The sequence below is a fragment of the Mytilus galloprovincialis genome, chromosome 13, assembly GCF_965363235.1.
Source record: "Mytilus galloprovincialis chromosome 13, xbMytGall1.hap1.1, whole genome shotgun sequence".
Taxonomy (NCBI): domain Eukaryota; kingdom Metazoa; phylum Mollusca; class Bivalvia; order Mytilida; family Mytilidae; genus Mytilus; species Mytilus galloprovincialis.
In genome coordinates, this window is record NC_134850.1 from 58,194,906 (window position 1) to 58,221,584 (window position 26,679).

The 26,679-nt window shown below is 32.0% G+C and overlaps 1 protein-coding gene and 3 long non-coding RNA genes across 8 annotated transcripts in view; 3 read left to right on the forward strand and 1 right to left on the reverse strand.

Annotated features, from left to right (window-relative positions):
- The first annotated feature begins 2,077 nt into the window (after nt 1–2,077).
- LOC143056009 (uncharacterized) lies at nt 2,078–4,126 on the forward strand. Its single transcript, XR_012972202.1, has 3 exons — nt 2,078–2,139; nt 2,732–2,840; nt 3,759–4,126. It is a non-coding gene; the product is annotated as an uncharacterized LOC143056009 (long non-coding RNA).
- Nucleotides 4,127–4,846: 720 nt separating this feature from the next.
- The window catches only part of LOC143057772 (neuronal cell adhesion molecule-like), a 38,400-nt gene continuing 16,567 nt past the window's right edge, over nt 4,847–26,679 (forward strand). The window contains exons 1-2 of the mRNA XM_076231165.1: nt 4,847–4,972; nt 7,262–7,364. Coding sequence (XP_076087280.1) covers nt 4,900–4,972; nt 7,262–7,364 — 176 coding nt within the window. The 5' untranslated portion in view covers nt 4,847–4,899. The remainder of the gene's footprint in view (nt 4,973–7,261; nt 7,365–26,679) is intronic.
- Nucleotides 10,815–16,932, reverse strand: LOC143056047 (uncharacterized). Of its 5 annotated transcripts, none has more exons than XR_012972226.1 (3): nt 16,425–16,932; nt 12,416–12,503; nt 10,815–11,532 (listed from the first exon to the last, which is right to left on the reverse strand). It is a non-coding gene; the product is annotated as an uncharacterized LOC143056047 (long non-coding RNA). The 5 variants fall into 5 exon arrangements; XR_012972227.1 differs by lacking the exon at nt 16,425–16,932 and adding an exon at nt 16,321–16,342; XR_012972224.1 differs by lacking the exon at nt 16,425–16,932 and adding an exon at nt 15,723–15,800.
- On the forward strand, nt 21,709–25,804 carry LOC143056284 (uncharacterized). The gene is made up of 3 exons (XR_012972282.1): nt 21,709–21,834; nt 23,841–24,041; nt 25,415–25,804. It is a non-coding gene; the product is annotated as an uncharacterized LOC143056284 (long non-coding RNA).

Sequence of the window (26,679 nt, forward strand, 5' to 3'; positions counted from 1 at the left end):
GCCTGGCAATTTATTATTTGTCATAAATGGATTTAAGTTTGCTGCAGTAAAAGTTTTAAGGTATAGTGATAAAGTTTAAATTAGTAACCAATTACATTCAGCTGTCTTGTCGTATTATTTTTTATTCATGTTTAACTTCTCATGAAATATTACATTTTGGTCATTTTTATCTGTTTACAAAAGTTTGAATTTTTCGAAAAACTGAGGATTTTCTTATCCCAGGCATAGATTTAAAAACCTTAGCCGTATTTGGCACAACGTTTTGGAATTTTGGATCCGCAATGCTTTGTAATTGTTTGGCTTTATGAATATTTTGATTTGAGCGTCACTGATGAGTCTTATGTACAGCTTTTGTTTAGTAATTTTATAAATTTACTGTTTGCAAAAGTATAAATGATTCTAAATATTCTAAATAATAAGGATGTTCTGGTAACTAACAGAAAACCCTGGCTGTTTTTGGCACAACTTTTTTTTATCTTTTGGTCCTCGATGCTGTTCAACTTTGTGCTTGTTTCGGCTTTCAAACTTTTGTATCTGGGCGTCACTGGTGGATCTTGTGTGGATAAAATGCACTTCTGACGTATTAAAATTTTTAACTTGTTGCCTTTTGTTGGCTGTTGTTCGTATGTTGCTTTGTCAATTGTATTCTCCAATTTATTTATAATGTAGTCCTGTGGTGTTGAGTTGTCATTTTAATGTTATATTTCACATGGCTATAAAAGGGGAGGTTTGGCATGCCACAAAACCAGGTTCAACCCGCCATTTTTTTCTTTAAAATTGTCCTGTACCAGGTCAGGAATATGGCCATTGTTATATTATAGTTCGTTTCTGTGTGTGTTACATTTTAACGTTGCGTCGTTTGTTTTCTCTTAATTTTGAGTGTAAATTCACATTGCGATAAGACGTGTCACGGTACTTGTCTATCCCAAATTCATGTATTTGGTTTTGATGTTATATATGTTTTTCTCGTGGGATTTTGTCTGATGCTTGGTCCGTTTCTGTGTGTGTGTTTCATTGTAGTGTTGTGTCGTTGTTCTTCTCTTATATTTAATGCGTTTCCCTCAGTTTTAGTTTGTTACCCCGATTTTGTTTTTTGTCCATGGATTTATGAGTTTGAACAGCGGTATATTACTGTTGCCTTTATTTATGTAGACGAAACGCGCGTCTGGCGTTCTAAATTATAATCCTGGTACCTTTGATAGCTATTATCATTTTAACTAACAATTTTAATATTAATCATTTTTCGTTTGATTGCAAATTTAGTGTTAACCAATTTACTAGGATATTTATAAATATTTACAGAGGGTTGTATGAACCCGTCGTTACTTCTCCGTTTGATTGCAAATTTAGTGTCTACCAATTTACTAGCATATTTTATTATGCTTTTAATTTTTCGAAAAACTAAGGATTTTCTTATCCCAGGCAAAGATTATCTTAGCCGTACTTGGCACAACTTTTTGGAATTTTGCATCCTCAATACTCTTCAAATTTGTAGTTGTTTGGCTTTATCAATATTTTGATATGAGCGTCACTGATGAGTCTCATGTAGACGTAACGCGCGTCTGATGTACTAAATTAAAATACTGGTACCTTTGATAACTATTTACTTCACTGGGTCGATGCCATTGCTGGTGGACCTTTCGTTCCCGATGGTATCACTAGCCCAGTAGTCAACACTTCTGTGTTGACATGAATATCAATAATGTGGTCATTTTTATAAATTTCCTGTTAACTAACCTTTGAATTTTTCGAAAAAATAAGGATTTTTTTTTATCCCAGGCATAGATTACCTTAGCCGTATTTGGCACAACATTTTTGGAATTTTGGATCCTCAACGCTCTTCAACTTTGTAATTGTGTGGCTTTATAAATAATTTGATATCAGCGTCACTGATGAGTCTTATGTAGACGAAACGCGCGTCTGGCGTACTAAATTATAATCTTGGTAACGTTGATAACTATTATTATATATATACAAACTTTGCTATTAATCCTTTGTTCCTTCTCCGTTTTGGTTGCAGATTTTCCAGTATTTATTTATTTTTAATTACTAATGTACATCTTTAATATTTTTTATGTACAGACTGAACTATGAACCCGTCGTTCCTTCTCCGTTTGGTTGCAGATTTAGTGTTTATTAGTAAGTATTCATATCATTTTTTTTTTTATCTTTTCACATGGTGACGTGATTGTTTCCCTTAGTAAATCATCAGTCGAATGCGGTTTAGCTCTAGCTCAGTCGGTATACGCACTGCCTTGTAACACAGACGCCCCCAGATACGAGTACCAGTGGAGACAATCGAGTTTTGTAATGAAATTGATGCTCTCAGGTAACACCAGTATTGAATAAACTAATCACACGAATTGCGTAAAACAATAAAATACTGTTTCTCTATTTCTCTAATAAAGGTCTTTTGACAACTGAGCGCTACGAATCAGCCAACACGATTCAGGTTCTTTCCATAGTTATATATTTTTTCAATCAAATCTCTCAAATTCAAAAAAAGAATTGATGCAAGCATTTCGCTACTTTTGATGAATGTTTGCGGTCTCATTTGTAACCACCTTAAATAATCGAAATTGCAAATAAAAATCTCGAAAGACATTGGAGCGGTCTGCAACTCCGTTTTGTTTTTAGTAACATAATGAACAATTAATTATTTGTTGACCTGGTTTTACGACAGAAATATGAAAATCTGCAGTTTCATTTCGATTTATTTTATGCTTTTCAGACCACAATCGTCCTCCAAGTATAAAGGAAACTGGAGTAAGAGAAGTTTATTTCAAAGAAGGAGAACAAATGAAGCTAAGTTGTGTAGCAAATGGAGTCCCAAGACCACAGTATGTAATCTATAATATATAAAACTCGTCTAAACATCAACCCAACAATGTGAGATCTGTAAATTTGCTTTCGCAAATTTTTTTTTGTTCTTCCCTCGCCGGAATTCAAACCCATGCTACTGAGACATGTGAGATATCGTGAAACCAGATCGCCTGCACTGTAGCCGTCCCGCTAGACCGCACAACCACCTGGGCTTCATAAGAATGAAGCTTTCGGTGGCCGGGTGTTACCTTTCCACGTCAGTTGTAATCTAGCGTCGCACTACAGTACATGATATATAAGGCATGGAGATGTTATTGTTATAGATCAGCTAAATTATCTATAGTAAAGGATCCTTCAAATTGATGTAAGATACAGTCACAGAAAATAATTATATTTATAAGTACGTCTGAGCAAGTGACAACCCTACAACAGATTTATCCATCAGATCACCAGCAGTGATGTAAAAACATAAATGAAAAGTCTCACAAGCTTTCCTCCACCATTTGCCAGAAGATCTGAGATAAAACAAAGAACACCTTTTTCTCCTCCTAACTTTTTCCGTCTCACCGGCAGGAGCGTTTTATGAATTCTGTATCTGGCGTTGGTTTTTGGGACGATAACAACTGTGGAAGAATAGTGAAACATATCTCGATTGTAACACTTTATTTATCAATCCTTGTCATATTATCTATAATGATGTAATTTCTGACAATATGTCTTGTCATTTTCTTTTTTCTTTTAGTTTAAACAGATTTAACACACAAAATGGGGGAAAAATGGCAAGAACACATGAAATAGCATACAAATAAATTAGTTAGATTGGATGCTAAAACTAATTTGATAAGTTGCCTTTCTTTGTTGCCTTCTCTTTGAATATTGTTATTAACAGATTGAATAGCAATTTAAACCTTAAAGTAAACCAATGTTTATATAAGTTACAGGTGGACAAAGAATGGAAAGGTGTTTGACCTAAGTCGACATAAACGACGCATATTTATGCAGTCTAATACTGGTACACTTCTTATGAAAAGAACGAAACGAAGAGATGAAGGAATATACCAATGTGAGGCCTGGAATATTGAAGGTGTGTCACTATCAGACAAAATTACAGTAAAGAAAGCCAAACTGGAAGATTTTATCGATACAAAGGATGTTACTCTTAAAGTAAAACGTGGACACTCGGTAAAAATATCATGTGTAGTTCCTCACAGCACGCCTAAGGCAAATGTATCGTGGGTCCTATGGAGTCTAATCGATGCATCAGTCACACAAGTTAACTTTGACAATAGAAGGTTTACTAAAGACCGAGAAGGTAAAACAATATCTTAATGATTCAAAGAAAAAGAACAAGCATTGTATATTTGATTGTTAGGTAATTTAAAACGCATAAATATACAGCTTACATGTATCTAATGTTAGTTATTCTAGAATATTGTCTAAGCATGGAAATTATCATTCTAATGCAACAACGTTTGTAACGTTCATTTTGGTTGGATAACGTCACTTATTTTCATGGCACCAATTGACAATTGGTGCAATGGAACATACACACAAGCGCAGAAAATATATTACAGATTTAATTACAAGTTTTAACGTGGTTTTCTGTCAGTTTTATTAGAATGGAGTTACCTGTACTGTATTTTAAGCTCCAACGGCATCAATTAATTATCTGATGGTCTTAAAAACCCGTTTACTGTTAACAAATCGGCAATAAACCTCATTTGCGACCATCACATCACCAATTGATGCCGTCGAAGCTTAAAATACAATACAGTTATCTCCTATTTCGACCCATTGTCTCTACTGTGGTTGGTTTCAGTCAATCACAGAACGAACTGTCATTTTACAAGTATTTCGTTGCTGGCATAATTCAAATTATGCATTTTGTCAGTAAATTTTAAAATCACAAATTGAATTATAAAAAGATAATACTTTCAGTTTTTTTCCAAATAAATTGTATGATCTTAAAAATAACCAAGTTGCATAACTAATTATGTAACGTTATTTTTTACAGGAAATCTGTATATCACAAACGTGAAAGACGAAGATTATCAAAATGGAAGATTGTATGTGTGTATGGCAAGTAATGACGTAGCTGGGCATACGACGTTTTCTAATGGAACAGTCATTTCACCAATTGGAAAGAAAGGTTGTATAATTGTCAACAGTGCCAGAAGTAAAGTACCAGCGATTATATTGATTTTGTTTTACATAAGAAGATTCATGTTAAAAGATTTCTGTTTTTGACATCCTAGTGGTTAGTGCAGGATAGACAACGTAAAAATAAAAAGTGTGTATCGAAATTGCTTCAAAGTTTTAAATACCAAAATTGTTTGTATGTTCTTGTTGCTCTTAACGTTCAATATTTGCTGAAAAAGGTCTGGAGAAGTAATGAACAAGAAAACACTTGTACCAAAAGAACAATTGTTTAACGATAGAAATTCGAAATCAAACTCTCCAGATTAAATAAGGGTATAAAAAAGACAAAAAAGCAACCAATAGACAACTTCCTTACTTGGAACAAGAATCAGTGCATTTGTATATCGCATCCTTAATCTCGTCCATTTAACAACCAAAATAGATCAATACACCTTACTTGGAACAAGAATCAGTGCATTTGTATATCGCATCATTAATCTCGTCCATATGATAACCCAAATAGATCAATACATGAATACTAATCAATAACATTTATTGACTAATGCGTGTAACACGCATATTTGTATTTTTCTTATGCGCATATACATGTTCCCATTGTTTCTGATGCATTTAGAAAACATTTCAAACGTTTTTTTTTTTTTTGTTTTGATGTGCATATTACAAAGATAATGGTTCGTGTTGTTTATTCTTTAGTTTTCTATGTTGTGTCATGTGTGCTGTTGTTTGTTTGTCTTTTTCATTTTTAGCCATGGCGTTGTCATTTTGTTTTAGATTTATGAGGTTGACTGTCCCTTTGGTATCTTTCGTCACTCTTTACAAACTTCTTTTGTTTTGATACGTATAGAATACCGTTAAATGGCTTCCATAGTTTTGGATGATACATGATGTATAGCCATTTTCATGGATTTCATTAAGGCGTGTAATATCACATAGTTTATGGTTTATGGTGCATTTTAAAGTAAGTTAAGAAACATCTTACAAAAGAAGAAGCGGATAGTGTATTTATACATGACACAATGATACTTGCCTTGACAAAATACAAGTAACTGATCCAATTAAAAAAGATAGCATTTCCAAATACACGGTTTTGAATATTGAATTGTAATGAAAATGTTATATTCTATGTAATCGAATAGAATATTCTAACGCAGAACTTAAACATGTTGTTGACATATATTTAGTTTTTTTCACAATTTAGTATATATTTCAATCTATGCAAAGAGAATAAAAACTCTTAAAACAGGAATCCCCCCTACTGTGTTTCTTTACAAAGTTTGAAACTAAATTGTAATGCACTAAATATAATACTAAACGTTCTTGTAGCGTTTTCACGGTCAACATTAAATAGTGTATCAAATTTCAAATTATACCGTGAAGTGTGGCACCATCTTACGGTGTTTATATTTCACAGCTCGTATTTGTTGTAATGTTTTTGATTTTAACGAACGTAATCTATGTATTACTGGTAAATTATTAAACCAGGGATATCGTTACCATGAATTTCTTAACACCTTTACTAAATATTTCCATAGATATAAAGATTTGGTTTTGAAGTTTGGTTATTTCAAACGGGATAGCACATCCTCATTTTGTTAACCGTGCCCAGAAACTTAGAAATGATCCTTGTAAAGTTATCGCTCTTTTGAATAAACTTATTCTTAAAGGTTACCAATTCAACACTGTAATAAGATCATTGAATATTGTTTTTATTGGTATAAATATTTGATTCTGTTATCAGTAAATTAAAAGCAAACTAAATATTACTAGTATGTTATATACATATACACATTCATGGATCTACAATCTGTCGATACCTGTATCTTGGCATTGCACAAGGTCATGTTTTTCTCTGACTGTTTGTGACGTCTTTACACTAAATCCATTGAATGTTGGATGTGTACGGATTAATAATTTAGTTTAAGATGCATGATTTTTTTATTAGTTGTTAGTGTCTTTGAACTAGCTGTCAGATAACTGCTAGTACTCGCAAATCTGTTCTATAAATAAGGCCGTTAGTTTTCTCGTTTGAATTGTTTTACATTGTCATTTCGGAGCCTTTTATATCTGGCTATGCGGTATTGGCTTTGCTCATTGTTAAACGCCGTACGATGAACTATAGTTGTTAATTTCTGTGTCATTTTGGTCTCTTGTGGACAGTTGTCTTACCGGCAATCATACCACATCTTCTTTTTTATATATAATAACATATGTCAAAAGTACGTATACTCTGTACACAGTATGGAAGTATTGTATTTACAATACAGTTCTTCTTCTTCAGATGTTAATATATTTGTAAGACCGCATCTAATGTGGGCATCACCCGAAGAAACTATTGGAATTATGGGAGATCCTTTGAAGCTGAAATGTATATTCGGAGGAAAGTAAGTTGAAGTATTAAAGTCATTTAAATTAGGTATAAATCCTTCTATCGAGTCGTTTGTCAAGATATAGGCAACACACATTTAAAGATGTAACAAAAAAATGACGAAAACTTGTATCACTAGTAGCCCGAATTTAACTTGATCGGACAAAAATGCATTAACGCTGTTTAAATGAGATTAATCGTCATTTGATAAAGATTGACAAAAATTAAAAATCATTTTTAATGTATTTCAATGCATATCAAATCATTTTAATGCCAGTCAAATAGATTCGCTTGCAGTCGTTCAATTTAATTCAAGTTGGCGGTAAGTTACGTCAAACAAATAGGCCACGCCCCCATTAAACTATTTCAAACTGGTATTAATTCGTTTTAAACCGTGTTGAGACCCGAGCTTTTAACAGGTGAATCACTCAAGCAAAACAACATCGATGCATCTTTCGTTTATTTATTTCAAACTGTATCGACTTATATATATATAAATGCGTGTATTATTATTAAAGATCATTAAAGTCATATACTTCACAATTTAAACAAATGAATGATCAATACACGTAACATATGAGGAATTTAAATAAAACAATAAAATATTGATGCACGGTTTAAAAAATTCAAAACTTGTGAATCTGTTAAAAAAAAATAGTTATTTATATTTTTAATTTGCCCAAATGCAGTAGATCTATATCTCACATATTCGTTTCAAAACTTGCTGAGTGCTATGAAAACTTGTGACATGTAAGTAATGTATGGTCCATTGCAATGACTTACGAAACTTTAGGTATTCCTGTATATTTCCGTTTCTCTTTTTCTGTCTTACTATAGTGTACTCGTACATTAAATATAGACACGGAAATTAGAGTAACAAAAAATAGTTATTTTTCACATAGTTTAAATCGATGTATCTTATATTTTCGGTCAACATCAAATATTCCCTAGCTGTATATTGATATATGAAATAGCTTGTAATAAAAACAATGCTGTGTTAAATAATAAAAAATAAAGGTTAATTTCACCAATAAATGAGTAGTTGAACATTATTTAGAACGTGTCGGTTTTTCCTTGATATTGCCGAAAATCAGTGATCCGACTGACACGAGCGAACTGACAAAGCAACTGATTAAACAATCATAATCTCTTTTTTTTATGTAAGTTACAATTATTGTTCCTTATATTATCCATTGTTATCAAAATCGTATATGTTAATTTAGAGCAAAAGATATTATTTTGTCAGAAAATTTGATTCGTACAAATTAATTAGAACTAGCTAAGAAAATGACATTTACCAAATAATTACAAAATTTAAACATTTGTTATACCAAATACTTCATTGTATACTTCTGAAAGGACTTTTCGTCCTGAATATGCATGAAACTTTTGCCACTGGACGTTTAAACAACCACTGAATAATCAATTAATCAATGTTTTTCTCTCAGTAAAAATGAATTAAACAATATAACTGACACAATTGGTGTCTGTTGTTTGTTTGTAAAGTAAACATACTGAATTTGTTTTTATTCCTTATATACAATTTCAAGTACGTATGAAAATTCATACATATTTCGAAACATCCTGACACTTCAAATTTCTAGGGGGTGAGATTCTCGGGGTTTTACCTAAAATTCTTTGGGAAAATGCAATCTTTAACTCCAATTTGAAACCAAACGGTAATAGATATCCCATGGTTTTTTTTAAATGCAGGTCTGATTTGATAAGGATATTTGAAAAAATGATCTTAATGGTAGTTGAAATTTTACAGTGCAATCATTTTGTGTCCGTCGTTGTCTTTCATACATATCAATTGGTGTATCCACTGTTTGCTGTTCGTAATCTGTTGTTTATGGCAGTCAGGCCTCGCGATCGGTGTCCAAATTTAAGCCCCCACTTAGGTAAATTAATGATCATTTATAGGGGAGAGGCTATTTTTCTCGATGCAACATTATTTTCCTTCCTATATTTTTTCATTTAATCATAAACCGATGCATATATTAAATGATATTTTAAAAATTTAAAACCTATTTTTATGGTAAATATATCTAAATGTCAGGGTAATTTTCTTATCCGAATAATAATTTTTTTCATTTTTTAAGGTAATAGTGTTACCAGTTACCAGTTATCAGACACGTGTCTAATAGTTTAGTGATTTTCGGAAAAATTAACGAAAACCGGCACAGGCATTGTTCTATCATCATTTGTGATCTTTTATTGATTAAATTTGAATATATGTATTAAATATCAATATCTATCTAGATAAGAAATGTGTTAACATTGTACAGCACCCCTTTTAGTCCTTAGTACTATATTATAACTCATTAGTGCACTTAGGAGTCCTTAGTCGTGTTTAGACGCACCATTTTCTGCTCTTTGGTCGGATTGTTGTCTCTTTGACAAATTCTCCATTTCAATCCTCCATTTTATTCAATTAGTTTTTATTTTTATTTATCTCTCTGTTTGATGATTTTACAGACAAAAACAATTCGCAGAATTAATCTAAAAAGGCAGACATTAAACTCTTTCTTCTTAAAACTGTTTGCATTTAAACCTTATTGCATGACATTAAAATAGTATTTTATTATCAGTCTTATCACATAGTATATGACCTTAATAAAAGTTTCCTGTATAATGATTTTTGACAAAAATTTTCTTACTTGATAATTGAAGAATTCGTTCTTTTTGACACATTTAAAATTGCTGCCGTAAATGTTATTTTGCGCGACGTCAAACTGTGAAATATCGGGAAAGAAGTATTTTTTTCGAGATTTAACCATTGAACACTGGACACTTTTAATTTGCAAAACACTCATTTGCAAATCCGCCGCCGCCTCAAACAAGAGCTACAATATCATGTATATAACCAAAATGTGCGGAATTACATGGGATTCAATAATTTCATTGGTTTTATACTGTTACTTTCATATTTATTTTGCAATTTGAATTATAAAAACATGGGATTTTCAATATCCCATGGGACAGGGCAAAATCCCATGGGATTTACCATTATCCCATGGGATTTTGGTTAAATCCCATGGGATTTTTTTTGGTCCCATGGGATTATTGTAGTCCCATGGGATATTTGTTGTCCCATGGGACAAAAAAAAATCCCATGGGACTATAATTATCCCATGGGATTTTTAATATCCCATTGGACAAAATAAAATCCTATGGGATTAAAATTATAAATACATATATATATAAATATAAAGTTATGTGTATGTTACAATGAATGCTGTTTGGTAGTAAAATGTTTTAAATGTATACGAGTTTTTTTTATATTTTTTATATATACATATATATAATTTTTTTTTAATTTTGTCACAAACATGTTTTTTATTTGTTTATATGACAATAAAGATTATTCTTATTTTGGAATGTATAATAATAATATTTTACAGTCAAAGAATAAAGTCCTTTCACTGAAACAAAATGATGAAATTTCTAAATAAATGAAAAAATATTGTTTTGAAATCTTTGTCTTGTTTATTCTATTATGAAAAATAGAACTGAAAAAATATTTCATATTCTGACTGAATAGTTCACTCTTTTCATGAGGTAAGATTTTCTTTGTTATAGGTTCATTGCAATACTTGTATAGGCAAACGATTTGAATTATAATATATAACTTTGTGGTGTACATAATAGTATGCTTATATTTGCAAATTTATAATATAAACACTTTTTGTTAAAGTTTTTGCTTTCTTTATTCACAACTTGCTATGTACAATTATTCAGTCCACTTTATAAGAGTGAAGTCAATAAATAATTTCATTCACTAGAATATTCCTGCAATTCTTAGACAAAACATTTTTTCAATCTGTTCTTCAAAGATCTTCCTCTGTACATCTTTATTGAATCGAGAGATTCAAATGAGAAGACAAAGCAAGTTATTTGGACAACAACATTCTAATATCTTGTTCATTCATTCCATCTTTCAATTGATAATTACATTGTTGTATTTATATGATCAAGTTCTTGTGCATCAATGATCGTGATGATATGACTCCTTTTTGTTTATAGTCATCATGTTGAAATTTCCTCTTTCAAATAAATGTAGGAAAAAACATGTTCCATTTCAAATTAATAAAAAAGTCGCACTATGGAGAAAAATATCAGCTTTAAGTTTTCCGTTCAGTATTGATCTGTGAATGATGACCATGAAAATCCAGATTTCTGACCTACAAATACACAAACTCAAAAATTATCAGTGAAGAGATCAATAAAATGGCTATTTTATCATGTTTATGATTAATATGATAAACTTTCATTTAAATATTCAAGTACTAAATTACAGAAATCGCTTAAATTTTATAATAGTTTAGTTAGAGTACAGCTTATTTAAAATTATAAAAAAAAATATAGGCCACCGTTGAGTTAAATAAGATATTACATTTTTAATGCCAAAAAATGGCATTTTTGCACCAAAGGGAGATAATTTGGAGCTTTTTCAATGATATATGCATTTTAAAAGTCATCTGGGGCCAAACCGAATTGATTGTTTTGAATGATTTGGTGTACCATATGATAAAGATATAAATAAATTGAGTTATGAAAAAAAAATATTAAAACATTTTTCTGAAATTGTTATACCCTAGAGCCTCCTTAAATGTCATTTGATCTCTATTGGAGAAATGTCTTATTGGAAATCAGACTGCTAAGTGTTTCTTATTTTTATATCAACCCAGCCATATTATACCTGTCTAATATCAGGAGCTTGTACATAGTTCAGTGGTTGATGTTGGTTCATACCCGTCATTTTTATTTTTCATAATTATTTGTTTTTATAAATTAGTCTGGTATATTTGACGTTTGAATTGATGCTCTGTTTCAAATTTGGTTAGTGTTGACTTTTATAGATTACTATAACATGTATAGGGTATGGGTTTTCTCATTACTTACAGGTCATCAATGGCCTCTAATAAGTAATTACAATGCTTACATCCACTAAATTGAACTCTGATGGATAGTTTTCTCTTTAATCATACCACATCTTATTTTAATAAATATTTAATTATTATTCAAGGACAAAATTTTTTATAAAAAATATAACAGTGGACTTACCATTTAGGCTTTGTTGACCTCTGTAAATCTTATTTTGTTGATAATTTCTTCTGTTTATAGTTTCCCCTTTATCTTTCATGTTCTTGCCCTACACATAAAAGGGTAAACATCATTTAATGACAAAAATAACTACTACATGTATTACATAATTAGTAGGCAACTGAAAATTTTGTCTTATTTGTATATAACATCAACTTACTCATCATTCTTGCTGTTCAATATCATGAATATTATCATTATTCTATGAATATGAGGTCACAGTAAAATTAACCTTGACAGGCAGACATCTTTTTTTATTTGATACCTTGTAGTCATTCCATACAACAAGTAGACCTATGCTTAAAAAATTTAAGGCCAAAATTAAAAATATGTTTGTTTCCCCTCCCCCCACACGGGTCAAAAATAAGCGCCCGGGTCAAAAAATTATTTTCCACAAAAAAATCGAAATTATTTTTTTCCTGAAAATAATTTGTTTCCATTTTTGGAAAGTGCTTGAAAGCAGAAGGATTGATAATCTAAATAAATACACTCAAATTGAGCACAAACAACTGATAAGTGGCCTGGACTGGACAAGTCAAACCATTCATGTGACCATGCTATGACAATCACATCCAGTTAAAAAAAACTAGAGGCTCTCAAGAGCCTGTGTCGCTCACCTGTTAATGTGTTTACTGATGTCGGCCATCTTCGTTGGTAGGCGGGGTCATTAGACACTTTTTTTTTAAATAGATACCCTAGTATTATGATTGTAGCCAAGTTTGGTTAAATTTGGCAAAGTAGTTTTAGAAATGATTTTTATATATACAAGTTACAAAAATGACGAAAAGTTGTTCAATATTGACTATAAAGGGCAATAACTCCTTAAGGGGTCCTCTAACAATTTTGATCATGCTGACTTATTTGTAGATCTTACTTTGCTGAACATTATTGCTGTCTACAGTTTATCTCTATCTATAATAGTATTCAAGATAATAACCAAAAACTGCAAAATTACCTTAAAATCACCAATTTTAGGGCAGCAACCCAACAACAGGTTGTCCAATTCAACTGAAAATTTGTGAGGGGATATATCTTATTCTGATGGACATTTAAATCTTGAAAGATTTGCCCTAAATGTCTTAGTTTCAAAGATATAAAGCAAAACCTGCATTTTACCACTATGTTCTAATTTTAGCCATGTCGGCCATTTTGTTTGGTAGGCTGGGTCAGCGGACACATTTTTTAAACTACAAACCACAATGATAATTGTGGCCAAGTTTGGTTAAATTTGGCAAAGTAGTTTCAGAGAAGAAGATTTTTAAAAAAGTTACAAAAAATGATGAAAAGTTGTTAAAAATTGACTATAAAGGGCAATAACTCCTTAAGGGGTCGACTGACAATTTTGGTCATGGTGACTTATTTGTAGGTCTTACTTTGCTGAACATTATTGCTTTTACAGTTTATCTCTATCTATAATAGTATTCAAGATAATAACCAAAAACTGCAAAATTTCCTTAAAATAACCATTTCACAGGCAGCAACCCATCAACAGGTTGTCCGATTCGTCTGAAAATTTCAGGGCAGATAGATCTTGACCTGATCAACAATTTTACCCCCCATGTCAGATTTGCTCTAAATGCTTTGGTTTTCGAGTTAAGCCAAAAACTGCATTTTACCCCTATGTTCTATTTTTAGCCATGGCGGCCATCTTGGTTGGTTTGACAGGTCACGCCACACATTTTTTAAACTAGATACCCCAAGGATGATTGTGGCCAAGTTTGGTAGAATTTGGCCAAGTAGTTTCAGAGGAGAAGATTTTTGTAAAAGTTTACGGACGACGGACGCAGGACGACAGACGACGAACGCCAAGTGATGAGAAAAGCTCACTTGACCTTTCAGGTCAGGTGAGCTAAAAAAAACCTGCCTTCCTGGTCTGTTTACAAAGGGTAGACCCGGGGGAGGGGAAACAGACATTCTTTTAAATGTGGCCTGATAAAATGACAAAACCAAGAAAACTTATCATTGACCAAAGAACAATAAAATGCGGTCATGGTTTATATATGAATCTGCCATTCAGACATGCACACCTTACAATTGTTTCATATCTACCAAATATAATCTACCTGTAACTTTAAACATATGATAAACTGACAAAACAATGCAGTGTTTCATTGACCAATGAACCATGCATGAAAATGAGGTCAAGTTCATATAAAATATGACAGACAGCTAAGTGCATCTTACAATTATTTCATTCACTAAATAAAGGGGCCTTATTGCTTACAGTATCCGGAAAATAGACCAAACCACAAAAACTAAATATTTTCAAAGTTCCTTATACCCTGCCAATTTGTTATGGTTGTGCCTGTTCCAAGTCAGGATCCGATAATTCAGTGATTGTCGTTTGTTTATGTGTAACATATCTGTTTTTCAATTTTTTTGTACATAAATTAAAGCACAATACATTTGTACATGAAACACAAAGCTCATCACTGAGATAGTAGTCTCAGATAGAGGGAGGCGGGGTCAACCAAACTCCCCTATTCAATCTGAATGCAGGACAGAAAGTCACAGTCAAAAAGTCACACACTGTCACAGGACAAAAAGTCACAATTTAGTTTTGAGATTATTTTTCTTTGAACAAGAAAACACTCTTTTTGTATTTTTCTTGAAGTTTTATACATGAACATGATGTAGCAACTTTTAAATTAAAATTTATTAAAAACAAATAAATCAGTGCATTAGGTTTGCGCACATTACCATTACATTTGCACACAAAAATCATTACGTTTGTGTGCAGCTTTTGATTACATTTGCACGCATTTTTTAACATGTAAATATAAAAAAAAAGATATAGTATGATTGCCTTTTACAGCTGACTATGCGGTATGGGCTTTACCTCGGGCTTTGCTCATTGTTGAAGGCTGTTTGGTGACCTATGGTTGTTAATGTCTGTGTCATTTTGGTCTCTTGTGGACAGTTGTCTTATTGGCAATCATACCACATCTTCTTTTTTATATTATGAACAATTTCCTAAAATTTAAAATGAATATATGTAATAAAAAGAAGATATTTCAAAATCTTTTTTCATTTATATTCAATCAATTGTCAACAAATTGTTTGTGACTTTTTGTCCTATCAACTTTGTTACTTTATGCCTGAGTTTGACATGTGTTTGACTTTTTGTCCTGTGACTTTTTGTCGGAATGTCCTGTGACTTTCTGTTCGTTTACCTTCCATCTAAATCAGTGAACTGAATAATTGTTTTTTTGCAGAAGTCCGGGGAGTGTTAAAAAATCACATGTGCAAGTTGAGAGTCAACACTTACACAGGGACTACACAATACTTTTTTCAGAATGTCAGCAAAAAAGAATCACTGGTGACAGGGGAGTGTAACCGATGAATTGATCCTGAATCAGATAAGATTTTCACGGTACGTCTAAACACCGCTCAGGAGGACCTCCTGGGTGCACACATGCAGGACATACAAAGTGCACTCATGGCAGACCCTATATAGTCGCCGTCGTATCTGCACACATGATGGATGTATATATTCGTTATAGATCGTCATACACTTCTCATTTTAGAGTTAAATTTGCAAGCAACCTCTTAAGATTTTAAAATAATAATGCTACTAAAAATATATTATTTCCCCCAATTTTCGCAATTTTTTCGCCATATAAAATATTTAGGCGACTGTGCTTTTAGTGAATATAAACGATTACGAGGCCTCACGAATAAATATAAATATGAAATATACTGGAACATCGATTAGCATAGATCGAGCAGCAGAGTAAACTTCCACATAAATCTCGAAGTTATTTACGCCGGATAATATAGACTGTGCTCCTGAATAAAGTTGTCAAATACATTAATTTGTGTTTTTTACTTCTACAAGAAATTTGATTCAAATGCTAATAACGCACCATTTGCTGAGCAGAGAATCATTCTAAGCCAGGAACCGTCTATACTAACTGATAACAGTAAGAATAGAACTTGAAGTCTCTGTAAAAAGGCAGTCAATCCTAACAGAACTGTATTAACTTAATGATACATGTACATCAAGTTCCAGCACCTCACCAAGCACCCTTGCCTTGCATACTGAGATGGCAAACTGGTGTGTGTCAGTATTTTAATATAAAACTGCGTAGGTTCATATCGTTTGATTCAACGTTTGTTTGGTTATTTTTTAAGGATCGTTGTAAAATTATATCTAAATCTTTGTTAAAATACGATTTTAAATTGTTCAATTCTTTCTATTTCATAATTTTGTCAAAGTCTACTTTTTAAAGTTTTAAATTTTACAGAAAAAATGAATATTCCATTTTGATTTGAAGAAAATCTTTTTGAACTGTCATGACATGGTGTTGCAAAGCTGATTACAGGTAACTATAACATACAGTAATTTTCCATTTCGACAGTGCGTGTATTCTCGGGTGTGTATAACGTATAGTTTTCTAGAGAACATCCTGTCTACGTGTAATACAGATTGATGACATTATACAACATTTCTTTGGTTAAATGTGATAAGGTATCTGTGTCCATTCCCTATTTCAACACCACTATTTTTTCGAAGAAAAAAAATCAAAAAAAAAATTATATGAAATTAAGAAGAAAAGTAGCAAATATAAACTTCAGTAATTGCGCATTGAGTAAACATAATTCCAATATTGCATGAACAAATCCGTGAGAAAACGTATATATACATGTATGAATAAAGATGAGTTTTAAAAGACCTATTGGCATTAATTCACACTAGGACCTAAGATAACTAGAACTAAGCAATGGTTGATCCAGAAATTTTCATAAGTGGGGACTCATTGACTGCCTTAGAGTGTTCACGTCCAGTCATGCTTCCGTGATTCCCTATATAATCTACCATTTGTTTCCAAAGATTTAGGAGGGGGGCTGGTACACACATATATATATAAATATACCTCTGCGGCGGAGCCAGCCATTTGAAAAGGAGGGGGGTCTCAACCCAGGACAAAAGGGGGAGGGGGTGGTTCCAACCATATGTCCCCATTCAAATGCATTGATCGTTCAAAAAAGGGGGAGGTTCCAACCCCCGAAACCCTCCCCCTGGATCCGCCACTGATACCTAGTATGCATATAATTAAGAACAGCTTTAAATATATGCATATAAAATAATGGTACGTTTAAAAACCGTTCAGGATCTCCTGGTTGCACACAGGACATTAAGTAACTTAGGACATATATATATAATAGTAAGAGTTCAGGGTATACATTCGATAACTAACATATTTTATAATTTTGTTATTTTTGTTTTGATAAAATCAGAGACATATAATACATGTATTGAGACATATATATATATGTGTGTCTCTGAAAAAATCAAACCATCTTTAAAGAAGTTATTTCAGTTTGAATCGACTGTCTTTTGCATTAGAATTCCAAAACGTTAATGTTATTTACAAATGCCAAAACCTGCAAGAAAGAAACATTTATATTCGGTGATTTTTACACTAAACGTTTTCGTAATTTGTTTTAAAAAATATTAAAAAGTACATGTACATCGTTTTTTCAAGATTTGTATAGTAACTGGTTTAATTAAGTCCCCTTGATGAAATTTAAATTGCGAGACGCTAATTAATAAACTATGATCTATCTATCGGCATGCGTCGTTATTTGGGATACGTCACGGATGACCGATGATCATATTCAATACGATATACCAATCATCATTTGAATTTGGTCAATTGATCTTTAATAATTAGGACTAATTGGTGATGGCAGAGAATAAGTCGCTGGTGATGGTTAAAAACACATAGAAGTAAACTTTGCAAAAAAAAAAGGTTTCATCGGAAAAAATTATGAAAATATATGAATATGCTAAATATTTTTTTTTTCCGAAATAATAATTAAAGACGTTTAGAAATAACAAATTTTCACAGTTGGGAAATTTTCAATTCAAGTTATTTCATTTTGAAAACGTTGAGAAATATAGATCTTATTATATGTTAAATGTGGGCCGCTTGGAGATCAACTTGTGAAACCCTGCATAATTAGGGTTTGTCTACTCTCGTCTTTTTCAATTGCCAAACATTCTATAATCAAGGATTTGTACAAGGCCTTGTTATAATGAATATTAAATGAAGAACAGATACAATATTCGCCTAAAGAGTTTGCCATCTAACAATTCAAAATGAAATGTTGAGTCGAAACTGAGGTACCAAATCTATAAAAAGAATCAATATTTTAGTCGAAATTAAACTGTATATATTCTTTTTTTCAAAACTCCTGAAATAATTTAACATTATCTATAGAGAGCTTACATATGCAAATCTGTTTAGAAGTATGTGAGCGTAAATAAAATTTGTTTATTACCCCCCCCCCTTTTTCCTTCTATAAAATTTAATTGTAAACGATTTTCGTTCTTAATTTGTGTTTGCTCATTAACTGGGGTTCATGCTGTCAAAAAACAAAAATGTGTCCTTGTGTAATTATGTTGTGTTGTTAGTATTGATAAAAAAAAAATTGAAGCTTCCAGAAGAACAGTACGTCTAAACACCGCTTGAAGGACCTCCTGATTGCACTCATGACATACGAAGTGCACTCAGGACCCTTTATAGTCATCGCACACAGGATGGATGCATATATTCTTTATACGCTTCTTATTTTAGAGTTAAATTTGGTAGAATTTGAAATCGAACTTAGATAGATATGTTACATTTGTAATTCTTAGAAAATAATAAGGGCACGTGTCACTGATTACACAACTACTGAGCCATGAATTATCCAATCAACAAAATTAATTGGATTATCTTTATTGTTGTTTTATACATTGTGTTGTTAGTACAGTGTGACCATGCGGGAAGTAATATTGTGACGTCTAGAATGAATATCACGATGTTTTAAGATTTTCGTCTTTTATTAAGATTTCGTTCCATAAATTTTTAAGTTTTATTCTTAATTTTATTATCATGTCCTGGACCAGTAATTAATTCTTTGCACGAGTTTGAAAAGGGAAATAAATGTTCATACTTTAAAAGAATTTATATTAATTAAAGTTTTGTATATGGAATCCGTTAAAAAGCCGTACTTTTCAAACAATCAAACTCATATACATGTAGTTAGATGTTATTTCTCATTTTTATCGAACTTGTCCAGGAATTTTATTTTTGAGTTATACGAATATTTTAAGAAATCCGTTTTTATTAAGTTTTTTTTCTCTAATTAAAGTCGTTTTGTCCAGTTTCACAAGCCTGAAACGAATTTCAATGCGAAAATAAATTCTGAAAATGAACTTGTCTCCGTTTTCGTCTCCGTTTTTTAAAAATTATGATATTTTGGGTATAATTATTTCTAAAAAAATATGTAAGTTAGATTGTAGTAGCGAGAAATTATAAAAAAGAAGATGTGGTATGATTGCTAATGAGACAACTATCCACAAAAGACCAAAATGACACAAACATTAACAAAGAAAGACTATTTCGAAGACAGTTTATTGACACGAAATCCGTTCAAACCACGACTAAGTCTTCGTGCACAGATTTCCGTTAAGGTTAAACTGAATATTGTACATAATTGTCTTCTCTTGTATAATGGTTTGTTGAGAATAAAGATATACAAATGTAATAAAATTGATATTCATTCAACATTGTGTTTGTTTAAAAACTTGATTTAGATAGAGAGAGAGAAAGAATCACACTGAAAAACAAAAATCGAACTTGTTACAGAAAAAAAAACTATAAAATAATTTTCTTTATTCGTGAACTGCAAAACACAACAAATTAATTTACCCGTCATCATGAAAAATAAACTGAAAAAGCACATCGAATGAGATATATATTTTATTTTTTCTATATGCAAATTCATGTTAAAGGTAAAACTGAACTAAACAATACAATTCCTAAAAAACAATAAAGATAATCCAATCAATTTTGTTGATTGGATAATTCATGGCTCAGTAATCAGTGACACGTGCCCTCATTATTTTATAAGAATTAACATATCTATCTAAGTTCGATTCAGGCGCGGATCCAGAGGGGGGAGGGGGTTCCGGGGGGGGGGGGGTTGGACCCCCCCTTTTATTGGCCGATCAATGCATTTGAATGGGGACATGTAGTTGAACCCCCCCTTTTTTTGCCCTGGGTAAGGACCCCCCTTTTTAAAATGGCTGGATCCGCCCCTGCGATTTCAACTTCTACCAAAATTTAACTCTAAAATAAGAAGCGTATAACGAATATAAACATCCATCATGTGTGCAGATATGATTACGGTAATGGGTCCTGAGTGCACTTTGTATGTCCTGAGTGCACTCAGGAGGTCCTGAGCGGTTGTTTAGACGTACCCGAAGAATAAATCATTTCCTGAACCTAAAATACATTTATCTGTAATTAAAGAAAATTCGCCTAAAACATTCTCTCATATAAAAATTCGCCTAAAACATTCTCTCATATATTTAAACAATTAATTGTAAAATAATTAATTCAACGTCGGACTTTCTGTCTGTTTACTAATACTTTTCTTGTTCAGTTTAGTTTATACCCATAATAGATGAACGGAAATAAGTACTTTTTTTAGGAAAATTTACAACTAGATGAACGGAATTAAGTACTTTTTAGGAAAATTTACAACTCAAATTTTCAAAAACAAAATTCTACACTTTTTACCTGGATGTTTTTCTCTGTCTCGAAGCCGCAACCTTTGACCCCGTATCAAAACGTAGCGACCAACACCTCACATGACGTATTCTCGATGTTGAGGTATTGACAATATACAATCACATTTATCAATATACAGCAAGTAAGTAATTTGGTGTTGAATGCCAGTAGATCAGAATTTGTTAATTGAACTTTACCTGTTTAAGGGGCACTAGCTGCCAAATTCATGTTCTTTATCGATTTTAATAAAATTCACATTAAACGTGTATATAGTGTTGAATTGTTTATTAAAATGTTGCGCACAATCTTGGCTGATATGCATAAAACCATTATATTTCATGACACTGCATGAAAAAGAAATTGACTTATCGTATAATACCAGAACCAGAGACATATATATTGTATCTAATATCTCTGCCAGAACTAAAAAATAAACTACAGTAAGTCCACATAAGAGGGTATGGATGTTAATTAACAGAATAGAGAACAAAGGACAAAGAAAAAAAAAGGAATAAAGAATAGTGAAAGAAAGAGAATAATGGAAAAAAGTGTAAGTTATTAAAAATATAACTAAAAAAAGAAGACAGAAAAAAAAAGACACCCCTCCGAGACGAGCCTTACATGCACTGTTATTACCCAAGGTTAATTTTACGGCGGCTCATTTTATTTTGGCTTAAATAAACATAATTGACAAGTTTCCTTCCCCTGCATTCTCGATCCCACATGTAAATAGCACGGTGATTTTCAAAAAGACATTGATACATCATTACAACACACACTTGCCGTCAGTATTTGAATATATTGATTAAGAAGGTATAGAAGATTAATGCACGCACACTATTATCCACCACTGGCCTAAATAGTAGTTAGTCCGCAAACAACGAGGGTAATAAAAACCCAGCACTTTGAACACAGCCACCGGCATGGTGTGAATCTGAAAGCTTCCCACTATCCATTTCTACCCATAGAAAACTTTTGCCTTTCATTGATCAAAAATGAAATATGTTGATATTAATGGTATATAAGAATTATTGGGGAATTCAAACCATTCCTATTGTAAGTGATAAAACTAAATTTATATCAGGGTGATTGAAATGAGGAAAAAAAAGGGGGGATCAGGAGTTCAGGGCCCCCTGTTTGGGAAAAGAATTGGTTGATTATATATGGAATCACTGAGTCATGGCAGGAGCAGGCCCCTCTTAGGCAGTCGGTGGGCCCCACTTATGAAAAATTCTGGATCCACCACTGTGGTCAGGGTGGTCTTCAGAACTTTGTATTATCTTTTTAAAAAAAAAATACACCTGTATAGTGTATATTCTTTAGTGTAAATCAAGGGAAAATACTGTGAACTATCTGTGCATTGGGGCTTATTAAAAGGTATTTCGGGGGGGGGGAAGAAAGAAGGGAGGGTGAGTCCATGGGAGGTAATCCCCACCCCTTTCAATTTGAGAATATGCTATTATCTTGTAAACGGTCCAAATCCCCATCCCTAAACCATATATATTCTTGAATGGGACGATAAAACAAATCAAATGAAATTAAAAGGAGGTCTTTGGGGGTTTCACCACTCTGTTCAATTTGAGAATGTGCTATTATCTTGTGAACGATCCAGATCCCCACCCCTAAACCATATATATTCTTGTCGGGGACAATAAAATTAATAATGAAATAAAATAAAAGTGAAGTCCCACCCCCTCTAGTTTGAAAACTTGTAAACGGTCAAGATCCCCACCCCTAAACCATATTTATATATTCTTGTATAGAACAATAAAACAAATAAAAGGAAATATAGGGAGAGTCCATGGGGTTCACCACCACCCACACATGTTTGAGAAACTTTTAAAGGGTTGAGATCCCCTGTCATCCAGTGGTTAGGTGAAAAAATTTCAGGATCCCTGATCCCCACCGTCAAACCATATATATTCTTGTATGAGACAATAAAACAAATCAAATGAATATAGGATCATCCCCTTTGTCTTGGGTTGGGAACCCCCCTTTTTAAAATGGCTGGATCCGCCCCGGCATACCATCTAGCTAGCTATAAAGGCTTTAAAAATATGAAATCAAACAAGGAAATTAACAGTGTAGGCAACTGTTTTGAATTTAAAAAAAAGTCTTTTACATATATATAACAATGTTAAATTTTTTGTGCATTTATTTTTGCTTATCGTATTTTCAATAATGGACAAATTGCATGATTGAATATTGTAATTTAAGAAAAATCAGCATACATGATATAAAATGGGAAGTGGAAACTGGGAATTTGACAAAGAGACAACAACCCAATCAAAGAGCAGACAACGGCCGAAGGTCACCTATGAGTCTTCAATGCAGTGAGAAAAATTCGGCACTGGTCTTCAGCTCATAAATATGTATCAGAAATGAAAACGAGATACAGCTTTCAGTTGTATTAATAAAAACCTCACAATAAGTTCTGAATACCAGAATATACAGTATTGCAAGATTCTCTCAAAATGTACACATAGAGCTGAAAAACTGTCAGTGACTGTAAAATTAATCATGCTAACATTAAAGTCCATGGAGTCCATCTTAATATGCATACTCTCGTACAAAGGAATATAAGTATGCAATAGACATCAAGTTTTCAAAAATAAGAGTATCTATGCCATTAATTTACGACAAGATCTTAATCAAGTAATAATTTCGGTTTGTTTAAATATTTCGGAGGTTAGTATGACCTCCTCATTGGTGATGATGTTTTCGTTTTAAAGTTGGGAAAATTGTTTGTACATGTACCAACAAAAATAAAAACACAAAGTCAATCTAGAATTATGTTTTTATCATTTTTTTATGTTTAGGTTGTCAGCAAGATGAAAAGGACAAGTATGCAGTTCAAAATTCAAAATGTGGATAAGTTGAGGTTCTAGGTCTTACCTTTGCAGATTTTCATATTTTGCATGAATGAAATCAAAGGTTATATGATGGACAGCAGAGAAAGAAAAAAAAACAACTTTTCAATTATCCTGCTCCTGGATAAATGTAAAACATCTTGTTTTTCGGTAAGTTTTATGCTCTGTTTTGATAGTGTTAGTGCATTCATCTTTCCAGTCTTTCCTCTAAATTGTAAGTTTTTGGTGAGTGTTCACCATGAATTTCAGTAAGTAACTTGTGGATTTACATGTATATACTCAAAATTTAGTACTAATATTAATGGGATTTTAGCATGACATCCTGCCAAATGCTTGTTAATCATGTTTATGTTCCAGAACAAACAAGTATTTGGACTGTACGCTTGCCCAATTTTAAGAAGTTGGTCAAGTTTATTACAAACAAATGTACAGTACAGATCAACATAACTGAAATCTTTAATAGATTAATACAAAAAGTTTAATTGCAGTTAAAATAAAAACACAGGTTTGGTCGAGCTGGTACCAGACAGTACAAATATACTTAAATGGTCTGACTGTACACATATGGTGGGACTGTAAGTTCTGGACCGTAAAAGTAACATCCGAATACTGATATGGTCTGGAACATTTATACATGTCTTGAAATTAATATCAAACACATTGGTGTTTGATAGAACTATAATGTTTTGGGATATCAAAATCAAAAATATCCCATTTTTACTTTTAATAAAGAAGAAGATTATTGATGTATGTTTAAATGTATATTAAAATGAGACAGCAAGCCAACAACACAAAAAATAAGGATAAAACATACATATTTTTTTTGTATCAATGTTATAATTTCTAATATGTTCAAGGTATTTTTTCATTGAAATAAAACACAAATTGAAATCTGTCTGAACTTCAAAAGCTTAAAGAAATATTGTTTCTGTTGTCTGCATTTTGTATAATATATTGCAAATTCTTGTGAATAATGGAATGTTATTATAGTTGTCTAAAGTTTTAACATTGATCTTTATACTGTAAATTCATAAATTATTGCGTGCATTTATTATTGCGATTCTGTCATTTTAGACTTAAATGCGATTTTAAATTTTACGATTTTGAGAAAAATCCTGTTTAATCCATATAAAATATTTCATAATGCGAGTTTAAATTATTGCGTTTACAACTCCGTTGCATTTTTCGCAATAAAAAAAAAACTCGCATTAATTCCGAATTTACAGTATATATATATATTATGTATATAACTTGGGAAAATACCCAAATGTTATAAAGAAGAATAAATTAATTGATTGTTATATGGTATTAGAATAGGAAGATGTGGTATATTGCTAATTTGACAACCCTCCATCAGAGACCGAAGGATGTAGGCCGTTAGCAACTGATGACACTGGACAACCTTTAACAATCAGTAAAATCCATATCGCATAGCTATTTTTATTGAAAATCATATTATTGCTACATGTATGAAAACAATTTTGTATAATCCATTACTTTAGATTTTATTGGTTCTTTTTCAGAAGGATTGAAATTCACCACCTAGAATAAATGGAGAAAACATAGAAACAAGACCAGAATAAATTCAAAGACAAAAGTTGGATCAGTTATTATTTTCATCACTCAGTCAATGATTTGAAGTTCTTTTAAATTCAAAAAAATATTGAAACCACAATAATGTCAAAGTTCTGTGCTGAATGTCCAAAAAGTGGACTATACCATCAAACAATGCTGGATGATAAGAAACTATTAATGTTTTGTGTTGAGGGATATTGTGAAAAAAATAGATTTACTTAAATAGCTACTAGTATGTTAAGCCTAACAATAGAGTTTTTATTGATTTCAAATGGCAAATAATTGTGTTTCAAGAAAGTATTCTATAATTCATGAATAAACATATATTGATACTTACATTATCTGCTTTGTTGTTTAAAAGTTTAGTTTTGAACAGTTAAAGAACAATATGCTAAATTAACATTTCCCAAGAAAAAAAGATATTCAATTAAAAAGATTCATCTTATAATAATTTACTACCAAATAGAAAACATTGTAACATACACATTACTGTTTATTTATATCTATATATTTACAATTAGAATCCCATAGGATTTTAATTTGTCCCATGGGATATTAAAAATCCCATGGGATAATAAAAATCCCATGGGATTTTTTTTGTCCCATGGGACAACAAATATCCCATGGGACTACAATAATCCCATGGGACAAAAAAAAATCCCATGGGATTTAACCAAAATCCCATGGGATAATGGTAAATCCCATGGGATTTTGCCCTGTCCCATGGGATATTGAAAATCCCATGTTTTTATAATTCAAATTGCAAAATAAATATGAAAGTAACTGTAGAAAACCAATGAAATTATTGAATCCCATGTAATTCTGCACATTTTGGTTATATACATGATATTGTAGCTCTTGTTTGAGGCGGCGGCGGATTTGCAAATGAGTGTTTTGCAAATTAAAAGTGTCCAGTGTTATTAGCTTAAAGGGAAACTCCGCAAAAAAAAGAAAATTGATAGTATGTCCATTCTGTATAAAAATGCTCAAATTCATTGATATTAAATTTTATTCTGCTAGACAAGAGATCACCATCAATTTTAAAATTAAGAGTATCAATACTCTGCGTGCCGCCAATTTGACCATCTTTTCCGTTTTTAGCCACGATATGTCTATGAACCACAAAAGACCGAAACAGTAACCTATTGTAGTCGTAATTGCGAGTGGATGTACGGTTGTATTATCCGACTTACTAATTTGATACGGAAAATGT